Source organism: Rousettus aegyptiacus, unplaced genomic scaffold (assembly GCF_014176215.1).
Source record: "Rousettus aegyptiacus isolate mRouAeg1 unplaced genomic scaffold, mRouAeg1.p scaffold_m13_p_5, whole genome shotgun sequence".
NCBI lineage: Eukaryota > Metazoa > Chordata > Mammalia > Chiroptera > Pteropodidae > Rousettus > Rousettus aegyptiacus.
In genome coordinates, this window is record NW_023416308.1 from 48820768 (window position 1) to 48834657 (window position 13890).

Consider the following 13890-nt stretch of genomic DNA (forward strand, 5'->3'; position numbering starts at 1 on the left):
TAGGTATAAGAAACAGATATGGGACATTACCCTAAGAGTCTTTGAAAGACTACTTCTCTCTTACGCAGTGAATTATTCATATACTTTCTTAATTTGTTTATACCTTCACAGAAACATGAACAATGAATAAACAAATAAGTCATTACAGCAGTGATAGAAGAATAAAGGGCAAACATGAGATTCAGGCATGAGAAACCAAAAAAGATGTACCTATGAAAAACAAACCCTTCAAAATGAGGGTTTTCTGTTATTTTTTAAAATGTAAACATGCTAAATGACCTTTCAACATAAGGCCCAAAGATGACTAATAGAATAATATGATTTAAGAACTGTGTTCTCAGAAAACTGCTGGAGGAAATGCAAATTGATATATTCCGCCATTACTAACAAATTAATTATAGGTGCACTTATCCTCTGATACATCAATACAACTTTTGGAAATCTATCCCACAAACTGATCTACACATGTGAAATATTATGTGTTCAAGGCTATTCATTGTAGCATAGTACTGCTTGCAATAGCAAAAGACTAATGACCCAAAGACCCAATTTATACTATAAGAACTTTTATAATAACCATGTACATCCACAAAATGCAGCTCTTAAAAAATAAGGTCTCTATATTGTTGAGTTAAAAAAGATTTGCATATTGTCTTTTCTCTAAGAAAGGGAAAAGCAGTGAAATATATCCATATATTCCATTTTCATAATGCTGGAAACAAATGCAAATGGTACTTATATAAATAAAGGGTAGGGGATGAGGTTGACAGGGATAAGGGTGAGAGAAGCCTTCTTTTTTTATACCTTTTACTATTGTTAGAGTTTCAACCATTCAAACTTATTATCTAGTCAATATATAACAAATTAAAAAATTTTAAAGCCTATTTTATGTGTTATATCTGTACTGAATAACTATTTTCTTCGTAACACCGTTTTTATTCTTAAGGATACTTTTATACGAGAGTAACCCAAATGGACAAAGATAAGGAAAAAATATCTTAGTTGATTACAAGAAACATCTAATTACCATCAACATTAATCAGTACTTTTAAAAACGAATATAAAAACAATATGGCTAAATCAGAGGTTGGCAATCTATGGCCTTTGAACCAAATCCAGCCCCAGACTGTTTTTTATACAGCCTGTGAGCTAAGAGTGTTTTTTGAGGATAAATGGTTATAAAGGAAAAATAAAGACTATGTGACAGAGACCTCATGTGGCCCACAAAGTCTCAAATGATTCCTATCTGGTACTTCACAGAAAACATTCACTGACCCCTGGTCTGAATAATGGCATCTTTTACATGTTCTTGGTGAAGCAGTAGAAGTATACACTAGTTACCTTATATGTGGAGATAGTCAATTTCCTCTTCCTGGTCTCAGTGTTTCTCTGTAGTAATGTATTACACATCTGGAAAACCTGCTGCATGACAGCATCTTGCCTAAGGTCATCACGGCCCTTCAGAATAATCAAAACAAGAAAACTGAGCTTAGGTTACTGTATTATAAAATCACACATAGCCATCCGAGGACTGAAAAAGGGCATTCAGAAATCTGTGCATCTGTGCTCCTCTCAACAGTTTCCTAAATAATTAAGACCTAGATTATTCTTTAATTTAGAATAAGCTATAACACTGGGTAGTAACACAGAGCAATTTAGAAAAGAAGTTTTCCCTAGCTGCTTTTATAATTAGACTAACTGGAACTCCTCTGAGAACACACGGCAAAATATCTGGGTGGAACAGCACTGTTGTCTCCCCACTACCCTCCAGCAAGATCCAAAGAGCTTTTGAGCACAGTAAGGTAAGACTGCTGTCCCTTTCTGGTACATTTAATAGCACTTAGCATTGTGCCAGACTCAGGATACGGAAGCAAAGGCCTTCAATTTGACTACTGAAGACAATAAGCAACAACCACCAAAATACTTTTTCTATAACAAGCCATCTGATTGATTGTTAACCTCATCATGTCTGTACATATTACAAGTATTCTTTTACTTCAATTGACGGTTATAATGATGGTCTTTCAGATACACAAAAAAATAGAGACAAGCATTCTCCTTCTAGAAAATAATGTATTTCTATTCTATAAGTTTTTCTTACTTGTAATTATTCAGAATAAAAATAAAGACTCAAATAAAGAAGGAAGAAAATATCGACTATAGTTTTTCTTTGACTTTTTTTCATTAACTTTTAAAAACCACACCATAGAAGGAAAGTCTCACCTTGACAAGCTGTCTCCTTTCCTTGCCATCAGAGCCCAAACAATCTATTATTTTTGGTAAATTTATGCCTCCTGCTAAACGAAATTCTGCTTTAAATGACTGTATAGTCACCAGATTTCTATATTCTCCTGTGGGGTCAACCTAATAAAAAGAATATGGTAATAGATAAGATACACTACTTGCATTTAAAGAAAAATGGATTATAATTAACAATTTTAATATTAAACAGAGGAATGAATGCCAATGTGCTGTTGGTTAAAAATTAGAGCTATAATTTTAATTTTGTTTAAATGAAATAGAATATTTGACATAGGGAAAGTTTAAGAAAGTGACATAGATAACACAATTTACCTCCCTAAAGCTCTCTTAATAAAAGTAAGGTATACAAAGTTAGAATAGTATCACTGAAAACTATTTAAAAACCAGGGTTCAGGTCTTCACACTGGCTTGTATATGTTAAATCATACGAGAAATAGTGAACTCCTCACAAAAACATAATAAATTTTATAAATGTGTAGAGAGAAGTTTTCTAGGTTATAACTGCTAAATATGGCATTTTCAGAGAGTATTCAGCTGCCAGTATAGCTGGAAAGTTATCAGTTAATCCACATGATACAGCTATATTTCAAATCAAATAACTACAGATACCAAGCACTAAACTGCAAAATTGAGAGATTTACAATATAGTTAAAATGATCATTTTTAACTATAACCTTTATTATTACATTTATCCCTGTCTACATGGTACTTCTATCAATAACAGATCATTGTTAAATAGCTAAAAGTATAAGGTATATTAGTCAATTTACTACTGTAATACATATTGCATTACTTAACACTTTAATACATCATAGTTAAAATATTCTAATGCATACAGAATTTTTAAAACCAATATAAAACAATTAGGATGTTTCCTGCCAAGATGAAAATTAATCTTGGCATAAACACATGGAATCTTTCTTCTGCCGATGATGATAACAGTCTAATGAACCTCTTTCATAAGTAAGATGGGAGGTATAACAGTGAAGGCAAAACAAAAGAAAGCAGGAGAGGCCTTTAAGTATTCTAAGACTTGGGCAAAGGGAATCTAATAAATAAATAAATAAAAAACTATAGGTAGAAACAAATGAAACTGCCAATATTTAACTAATTGCCAATATTTAACTAATTATGACTGGCCAAAAAAGGCTATTTCAAATGATTTAATTTAATAAAGAGGAGTAAAGAGAAATTTAGTTTAATAAAAACAAAAATCAAAACAGTTAATGGTAAGTTACCTTAATTTCCATAGTAGGAACAACAACATCTTCTAAATTCTTAAGTTTAGTAATTGGCTGGTCTGCTGGAATATTTATGCCTCCTGCATTTAAAATAAAGAGGTTTTAGTGAAAACTGCAAATTGAGGAACAGCACTGAAAGTAAAGCACAATTTAGCATATTTCACAGATCCCCAACCTGTAGCTGATCTGTGGGTTCAGGCTCTGATTTAGAAAGAAAGACCCAAGGGCTCAGGACACAATGTTGCTCAGGGTCTGAGCATAGCAATGGCTAACAGAGCTCCCAGATGCATCTGCAGATTACTGGCACTGGTAATTAGACCACATTCACCTGCAGGGCCAGGGTGCACATCTTAAGGTAATTACGTAACAGTTGGCATAGTACATGAAGGATGTACTCCTGCCATATAACTATTAAATGTGACTAAAGAACATGACAATAGTTTTTGCTTGCTTAGGGGCACACAAGAATGTCTTATTCTTATTTTAAACTAATAAGAATTTAAATGTGAAGACATAATTCTGGACAGAAAAAGGAACATCATTATTAAAGTATGGGAGGAAAAATTCTAGTAAATATATGCACATACCCAGGTACTATAGCAGCTTTAAATATGTGAAGAGACACAGCAAGAAGAGAGATGGATTACTCGGAAGGCATCTTAACACTCATGGAGGAAGTGGAAAGGACTTTTCATTTTTTTAAAAAAATTATTTATTTAAATTAGCTTCAAGTATACAGTACATTGGTTAGACATCTATAGTTCATAAAATGATCCCAATTGCTTCCTCCCTCCCCTAGCCCTCCCTCTGCCGTGCTCCCCATCCCTATGACCAACTAGCAACTACTAATCTGTACTTTAACCCTTTGCTCCATTCTCCCAGCCTCCCAAACCTCTTCCCCTCTGTCCATCACCAAATTTCCACTATATTTGTGAATGTTTTTGATAAGTTTGTTCTTTTTGTTCCTTAGATTCTGCATAAAAGTGAAGTCACACGGTATTTATCTTTCTGTCTGACTTACTTCACTAAGCATAATAACCTCTAGGTCCATCCATGTCATTGCAAATGATAGGACTTCATTTTTTTTTTAATGGCTGAGTAATATTCCATTGTATATATATATATATGAACCATAATTTCTTTATCCAGTTGTCTGTTGATAGGCATTTAGGTTGCTGCTATATCTTGGCTATTGTCAATTGTGCTGCTATGAATATTGCAGTGCATGTGAATTACTGTTTTGGTTTTCTTTGGATCAATACTCAGAAGTGCAATTGCTGGGTCAAAGGTATATACATTTTTAATTTTTTGAGAAACCTCCAGATTTATCCATAGCAGTTGTACCAATCTGCAATTCCACAAACAGTGTATGAGGGTTCCTTTTTCTCTGCATCCTCGCCAACACTTGTTTTTTGATTCATTGATGATAGCCATTCTGACAGGTGTGAGGTGGTATTTCATTGTAGTTTTACTTTGTATTTCTCTGATGGTTAGCAACCTTGAGCATCTTTTCATGTCTATTAGCCATCTGTATTTCCTCTTTTGAGAAGTATCTGTTCAGGTCTTCTGCCTATTTTTTAACTGGTTTGTCTTTTTGTTGTTGAGTTGTAGAAGTTCTTTATATATTTTGGATATTAACCCCATATCAGATGTATTTTTAGCGAATACCTTCTCCCGGTCAAGTGTCTTTTTGTTTTGTTGATGGTTTCCTTTGCTGTACAAAAACTTTTTAGTTTGATGTAGTCCCATTTATTTTTTCTTTTGTTTCCTTTGCCCTAGGAGATATATCTGAAAAGAAATTCCTATTAGTAATATCAGAGAATTACTGCCTATGTTTTCTCATAGAAGTTTTATGGTTTCAGGTCTTACATTCACGTCTTTAATCCATTTTGAGTCTATTCTTGTATACAGTATAAGAAGATGGTCAGCTTTTTTTTTTTTTTTTTTTTGCATGTACTTGTCCGATTTTCTCATTTATTGAAGAGACTTTATTGTATATCCTTACCTCTTTTGTCATATATTAAGTGAGCATATAGGCGTGGACTTATTTCAGGGCTCTCTATTCTGTTCCATTGATCAATATATGTTTTTATGCCAGTACCGTGCTGTTTTGATTATTGTAGACTTGTAGTATAGTTTGACATCAGGTAGCATGATACCTCCAACTTTGTCCTTCTTTCTCAAGATTGCCCTGGCTACTCAGGGTTTTTTATGGCTCCATGAAATTTTTGGATTATTTGTTCTAGTTCTCTGAAAAATGCCATTGGTATTTTGATAGGGATTGCACTGAATCTATAGATTGCTTTGGGTGGTATGGCATTTTCACAATGTTGATTCTTCCTACCTATGAGCATGTTGATTCTTCCTACCTATGAGCATGGTATATGCTTCCATTTATTTGTATCTTCTTCAATTTCTTTTTTCAATGACTTATAATTTTCTGAAAACAGGTCTTGTACCTTCTTGGTTAATTTGATTCCCAGGTATTTTATAGCTTTCAACACAACTGTAAATGGGATTGTTTTCTTAATTTCTCTTTTTGAAAGTTCATCATTGTTGTATAAAAATGTCACTGACTTCTGAATATTTATTTTGTAATCTGCTACTTTACTGAATTCATTGATCAGTTCTAATAGATTTTTAGTGGTGGCCTGGCACCCTTGTAAGTAACTAGCTTCCTTTCTCTTGCTGCTTTTAAGAGCCTCTCTTTGTCTTTGACCTTTGACATTTTAATTATAATGTGTCTTGGTGTAGGTCTGTTTGAATTCCTCTTGTTTGGGACTCTTTGTGTTTCCTGAACTTGTATGTCTAATTCCTTTGCCAGTTTAGGGAAGTTTTCTGTCATTATTTCTTCGAATAGAGTCTTAATCCCTTGCTCTCTCTCTTCCCTTCAGGTACTCCTATGATCCAAATATTTTTACGCTTCATGTTGTCCCAGAGGTCTCTTAAACTATCCTCATTTTTTGAAATTCTTTTTTCTTTTTGTTGTTCTAATTGGGTGTATTCTGCTACCTTGTCTTCCAGTTCGCTGATTTGATCTTCTGCTTCATCCAATTTACTATTGAATCCTTCTAGTGCATTTTTCATTTCGGTCATTGTATTCCTCATGTCTGTCTGGTTATTTTTTATGGTTTCTTTGTCCTTTTTAATTCTGACCATCTCCCTGTTGAGGTTCTCATTGTGCTCATCAATTTTCCCCATAAGTTCATTGAGCATCCTTACAACTGTTATTCTGAACTCTGTCTCTGGTAGGTTGCTTCCTTCCATTTCATTTAGCTTATTTTCTGGAGTTTTCTCCTGTTGTTTCATTTGTGGCATGTTTCTCCGTTTTATCATTTTATTAGCCTCTCTGTATTTGTTTCTATGTGTCAGGAATATTTGTTTCATCTCTCAGCCTTGGCCAGATGGTCTAATGTGAAAAGTGTTCTGTGTGGCCCAGTGGCGCACTCTCCCTGATCCCTTATGCCGGGAGATCTGGACGTGATCTTTGTGTGGGTTGTGTGTGATCTTCTTTGTTGCCGAGCCCTTATTGCTGTTAGTAGATCAGTGGGTGGGATTAACGTTCAGGCTAATTGTAGGAATTGACTGCACCCACAGTATGAGTTGTTGTGTGTGGCCCCTTGGGAGAGGATCCCTCGTAGGTCAAGATCAGCTGCTGCTTTTTATTGCTCAGGGTTACCTGGTAAGAACTACGAAGCGATCCTCTGATGGTTGTTGCCTATGCTGGATCCCTGAAATGTGGCTCACAGTGCTGGCAACCTGCTGTAATCAAGGCCTTTTCTTTTTAAGTCTTAGGGCACAGTGAGTAACCAATATCATTTTTAAAAAACTTTAACCCTGAAACTCTCAGTTATTTAGTTATTTTGAAGGACTTACCTCTATGTCATTCTTTGCAAAAAGTACTTACAACAGAAGATTACCCAGAGAAATCAAATTAATTCATTCAGAGCAGTCATCTATTATCAGTTCCACCAAAAGATATTAAATAAAAAAGTGGGAAGTGTTGAAGCTATTAGATAAAAATTAAGCTTTAAACATATTTACATTTTAGGCCCAATAATGAATATATCCCTATAGAGAACGACAGCAAAAAAAGGAACACGCATTCTTTCAAACGTATACCTCTCTGAGCCTTCCACTGAGTGGCATCCAAATTTGCTAATGTAATGTAAGCATCACAAAGTGCCTCAACACTTCCAACCATCTGAGGTCTTCTACTTCTGATAGTATCTATTATTTTGTTTGCAGCTTTAATTCGATCCTTTTGACAAAAACAAAAAGCAATACATAAAAAAATACCCAACACTTCAACTTTTCAGTTATAATAACAGAAGTAAAAAAAATTTACACACACATGTAGACAATGAAAGGACTATAATCACTCAGATCAATTAAAACATTCACCTTATGAACACAACACATCAACAGTATAATAATCTCGAGAGTATATGACCTGGGTGCCTTTCAAAATCTATTTTTAATTTGCTCATTACTGCAAAGAAAAAAATTGAAATATTACTGGTACCTGCTATGCTTTGAGAAATAGTCAAGAATTTTGAACCATTTTTAGGTGGCATCATAACAACAAAGGATTTACAAACTGAATATAATCATGACACACATTCTTAGAATCCTTGATATTTAAACATTTTTTGGAAAAATATGAATATCACAATTCAAAAAGTTGTGTATGTTCAATCTGAATACCTCATCAAGCTGAGAATTTTGTTTAGGTGCATTTTTAGTTAGTCTGCTCCTTCTTGCTGCCTCTGGTTTTGTCAAAAATTCATCTTTGTTTGCATTTGCTAAGGCTAGTATAATAAACAAAGTATGATGGGGGTGATCCGTTGAAATCTTGGAGATGAGCTGTCAGAAAATAAAGAACTATTAGATTTATGCAAACAAAAAAGCAGAAAATTCACAGCTCTTTTCACTTTGTTTAACTGTACTAGATACAGCAATGGGTAGAGCATGTGTACAAGACAGAGGGACCTGAGGAATAAGAGACTATACTGTGAGAGCAGACAAAAGGAAATCTTTATTTCTACCCTTATATAGCATAATAAATAAATTTTTTTTTGTATTTCCATTTCCAAGATTGGAACAGTAGTACATACTTTATATAATATATAATATAAAATAAAAGCAATTGTTGTTTTGATTTTTAGGTTTACTTACATTATTGAGAACTTCATGAAATCCTAGCCCTCCCATCATCTTGGTCCCCATTCTAGCAGCCAGTTGGTACATAAGGGGCAAAAATTTATACGATGGAATCTTTACTCCATCTCTCTACGATTAAAAAAATACAAAATTAAGAAATAATGCATTTCAAACAATCTCACATCTAAGTTAATAAATTATTCTAAAATAATGCTCTTTAACAAGCACAACCATTTGTGTTTGTTACTAAAACTTCACCAACTACATTTTTTTTCCATATCATTCATCTCATCTGAAAGTCTTTCTGATGAGTATTCTAAATGGATTCACTGTTAAGTCACAGAATTTGATCAAATTAAACTGTATTCACCACTGGAATAGCTGGCACTATTTATATTTCAGTGAATCCAAGGTGGACAAATATGGGTCAGAGGACTATGGTGACCTTGATTCCTGAGAAGTCAGTGTGTAATAAAATGGAATAATTTTTGTCCCCTATCTGCCAAAAGTAACAGGATTTAATGTGCACTAGTAGCAGAAATTGGTTGCTTCTATGACTCTTATCATTCTTCTTGTTTAGAAGAACCATTTTACTTTTAAGCTTCAAATTGATTGACTTTATATCTAGTTAACCTAACTTTAATATTAGGTGTCATTAATAAAATCTAAGCAGTTTTAATAAAAACTTACAAAATATTGCTGCCTTGATGTGTTCTTAAAAAATATTTTTTTCCAATTACAAAAGTGAAAATTCCAGAAAAGCATAAAGCAGGGGGAAAGAAACCCACATATAATCACATCACATCATTTTTAATTGCTTTCCAAATCCCCCAATCTAGCATTCTGGATACTTTCCCGGGGTAACTGCAGAGAAACAGGAAAAGACTGACTCAAATTTTCTCATCTCCACATAAACCTACATTGTTGGACCTAATTAAGAACCTGGGTGTACTTGAACCTATGTGTACTATAAGTACTGTATAAGTGCTAGGAATACAAAGTATACACAGTCCATGACGTTGATGGGTTTATGTATAAGATTTTAAATCATAGGGTAGAGTATTTGGTTGAAAAAGATGACTTGCCTTCATCATGCCATTGACTTCAGAAACCCCAGAATTTTCAAGCCAGAGGGAACAAAGACGAAATATCCACATATCATGCTCTTCTCCACTTAACAGGCAATTGATGTAATTTTCAACTGCTTTACATAAGAAACGTTTACGATCCTCTTTCAGTGCACGGAGTGCACATTCATCCAGCTCCAGCTCTCGTTGAACTTTTATTATGTATCTTGCATTGGATAATTAAAGTAAAATACAAAAGCAATCGAATTTTATGGAACTACAAAATCATACATGATATACAACACAAACGAAAAATCAGGTGTTTATCCCAGGAGAAAAAGCAAAATTCTAAGGATTATAAAGGGAACAAACTTTTTTCTTAAAGTTAGTTCGTGCAATTCAAAAGCTATCCTAGGCAACCAAAGACAAAATGAACTCTACCCAAGATACTTAGTTAACTTTATTCTCTATTTACACTAAAATATACAAACTAAAGGTAGGTTTGACTAAAAGGTTTAATTATATCAAATAGATAACTCTTTTGTATTTAATTTTAACATGATATCTTTTCAACTATGATACCAAGAAACCAAAAAAGCAAAACAAAAAGCAAACATCCATATACTCTACAATGAGTTTAGAATTATGAATTCATGTTCTGGTTCTGTATGTATACAGTCACTGTATGTATATCTGTTTATCTTGTCACTTGCAGACACCTACTTACCTGTTGGTGGTCTGAATTTTATGCTCCCTCAGAAGGCCCACTTCCTCTTTGGCCCTTTTCAGAAGAGCTTGTTTATTTTCAAATTCTGATGATTTCATGTAGTTTTCAATTCTCTGGTACTGAGTATCTGAGAATCGTGCTAATGAAAGAAATGCCTTCATTTTTCCATTTCTGAGCTCATCATTGTTTTCTCCATCATAATTTTCAGCAACTTCCACTGCCTTCAAGAAAACACAATTCATTTATATTATACTTACAGGTACTAAATGCATCTACAGAATCATTCAGGTCGAAGAAATACTTACACTAAAGTTTAACTTATTTATGTATCAGCTAAAATACATGAAGTAGTCTTGACTTTTCAAAACAACTGATAGTAAATAACAGCTAATATTTGTAAAAAACTGTAAAAACAAAGGGCTCTCTAAAATTTAAAAACAATCATATTATACTTTTTACATCACACTTATTTAGTGAGGTAATTATTTCTAAAATTAGTTAAAGGAATGAGAAGAAGAAACAGGAAGGCTTAGAGAAGCTGAAGTACTTAAGTCCTACTCCTGCTTGTAGGGTGGTTGGGCTATAAATGAATAATAAAGGATGACTTGCATATTCCTTAATCATCTAGTTTTATAGATAAAAACAGAAATTATCAGAAATAACTTGTTGAAAGAGTAGCTGTTGTGGTATGAAGGTAAAGAGAAGACATATTTGGGCTTACTTTTAAAATATGTTCTTTATTTTATAATATTTTGTTTCATTCTGTCCTAAAGGTTATACAGAGCTAAAATAGTAATAATATATGGAAAAGTGAAACCCTATATATTTTTTTCTTTTGAAATAAATTTGGCCTTGATAAAAAGATCAAGTGTATTCGTGCTAAACAATTGTATTAAGGGTTGCTAGAAAATCTTACCTTTTCTAGATAGGTCTGCATGATGACTGCAGGATTTTCTAAGCAAGTTTCAGCTAACCAGTTGCCACAAACCCTCAGACATTCTGTATATATAAGTTTTAGCTTCGGATCGTTCTGTATATGAAAAGCAAATCTTAAAATGTAATTCATTATCTTGACTCTACAAAAATATCTTCCATGTAGGAGAAAAATGCAGGTTAAAAATGTTTTTATTTGCTTTCACCATACGACTATTTAAATAATCCAAGTATGTAAGTTTATGAAATAATCATTCTCTACTATTTATTATTAGTACTAAAATACCCATAATTACTGAGCCTATATGTGACATGCACTTTCTAAAGGCTTTACATATTATTAACTCTTTTAATCTCACAAGAACCCTATGAAATGAGTATTATTGTTCGGAATTTGCAGAACAGAAACTAAAACTGAGCTACAAATAGGTTATGTAACTCCAGGCAGCCTTACTCCAGGGCCCATATTGTTAAGCAATATTTAAACATACTATATTGGCTCCCAATGTTCTAGTATAATGGTGAATTCTCTAATAACGGAAGATGTTATACAAGTGCCCAATACCAAATGTATAGTAAGTTTATATTTGCTAACTAGATGAGTGTCAAAAGGACACTATTGTGACCAAATCTTTTAACAATTCATGATTTCTACAAATGTCTCCACTTTGTCCACTGTATGCTGGAAATCATGCTGTAGAAGCAACCAAGTTTTCAGTAACTAACAGGTAATGTTGGATAAAATATTAGACGTTATATTTTCAAAGTATTTAGACTGACAACCTAATTATTCCAACTTGCATTTAAAAAAAATTTTGTTCTCTCATACATTTCCTCTTCCTTTTTTTTTTGTTATTTCAAATTTATAGTAGCTGTTTCATCTTTATTTCCCACATATTCTACTTGAATTCTATAAAGTTTAAAGGAAAGGCTTAACATTGGAATAAATCAAATAAATCTACCACAAAATGGACTGAAAGAATTGTTACAAGTAAGAAAAATGAAAACTTTCTATACCTTTCTTACAAATACTAATTTTCAGACTTATTTATTATGGATCAGTAATTTCGAGACTTTAATAAAATTGTGGACTTACTAAAAATATTTTAAAGCACAGTAATTTTTTTGTAACAGTAAAATATTAATTCAGCCAATAAAAAAAAGTAACCTCTGAACAACTGGCATCCAACTTCTTAATCATTTGCTTGAGAATACTCAGGGCAAGACTCTGTTCTTTTTTGGCCCAGAATACTTGTGCTTCTTCTAGCTGCCACTCAGAGACTCCGCGACTAGTTGAATTATACTGTTTAATTTGAAATATTGCTCTTTCAGGAAGCTGAAATGAAAATGACATATGGGAATAAATATTTTTACTATTACTAGTATTACCACTATTAATAATAAGGGAAAACAGTCATTACCATTCATTGAGGACTTGACTATTTGTCAGAACTGTCTTAAATACATCTCTACCTGACTCTCCCAGCTCCCATGTCTGCTTGTGTTTTTCTCATACATATGTATTTATATGTGTGTGTGTATATATATATGTATATATATATATATGTATATGTATATGTATATATATGTGTGTATGTATACAAGATACAAGATCATTGACTTGTTATCAATATAAGTTAGGTATCTTCTCATGTTATAAACAGGAAACTGAGACTTACAGAAGGTAAGTGTCTTGTCCAAAGCTTAAACTCAGGTGTAATTCCAAAATGGAAAAACTTAAACAATTATGCTTTACCATGTTTTAATAGTGATCTCGGTCGCTCAATGACATGGCTTTGTTACTCATGCCTTCTATTTTCTAGGTAACAAAAGGAAAGGTCGAGAAGTGAGAAAACATAGTTTTAAATCCTATTACCTGAGTGTTCTTGAAAGTTCGGGCTAGTACGGAGAGTTCTACAAGGTGCTTGGTGAGAATGTCCTTAAAACATTCTCTTTGGGAGTTCTCCATTTCCTTTTCCATTAAGATCTCCAAAATGACTGTGCGTAGAGCCATGATAGGCTCCTGAAAACTAAAATCAGTGTCTTTGAGAAGCTGGGAGTGTTTCTGCCATTTAATGTATACTTCAGAGGGTTGCCTATCTGCAACTGATCTGAAAGCAAAATCATTGAATTCACATAAGCAAGAGAAATGAAAAAAAAATTGCTATTATGCAAGTCCTAAATTTAAGGTATAATACAAATGAATTTTTATGGTAATAAGACTGCAACTTCTACATAATCCAAAATAAAAACCAAAGTTTAGAAAAATACACTCAGACCTCTGAGGGTTAGCACAGAGGCCACAGATGACGAATATTTTTATTTATTTATATATTTATTTTTTTAATGGTGACATTGGTTAATGAAATCCAGTAAGTTTCAGCTGTACACTTTAACAGTAAGGCATATATATATTTACACTGTGTGTTCACCTCCCATAGTTAGATTTCTTCCAGTCACTACATATTTGACATCCTTTACCCTTTCTACCTTCCTC

At 33.2% G+C, this 13890-nt stretch overlaps 1 protein-coding gene across 8 annotated transcripts in view; it reads right to left on the reverse strand.

Annotated features, from left to right (window-relative positions):
- The window catches only part of ATM (ATM serine/threonine kinase), a 119210-nt gene that overhangs the window by 22853 nt on the left and 82467 nt on the right, over positions 1–13890 (reverse strand). For all 8 annotated transcript variants that reach the window (XM_016160559.2, XM_036220209.1, XM_036220208.1 and 5 more), the window contains 11 exons: positions 13270–13504; positions 12562–12729; positions 11377–11490; positions 10461–10681; positions 9752–9959; positions 8682–8795; positions 8211–8369; positions 7626–7764; positions 3501–3583; positions 2224–2364; positions 1342–1458 (listed from right to left, as the gene is read on the reverse strand). In XM_016160559.2, coding sequence (XP_016016045.1) covers positions 1342–1458; positions 2224–2364; positions 3501–3583; positions 7626–7764; positions 8211–8369; positions 8682–8795; positions 9752–9959; positions 10461–10681; positions 11377–11490; positions 12562–12729; positions 13270–13504 — 1699 coding nt within the window. The remainder of the gene's footprint in view (positions 1–1341; positions 1459–2223; positions 2365–3500; positions 3584–7625; positions 7765–8210; positions 8370–8681; positions 8796–9751; positions 9960–10460; positions 10682–11376; positions 11491–12561; positions 12730–13269; positions 13505–13890) is intronic.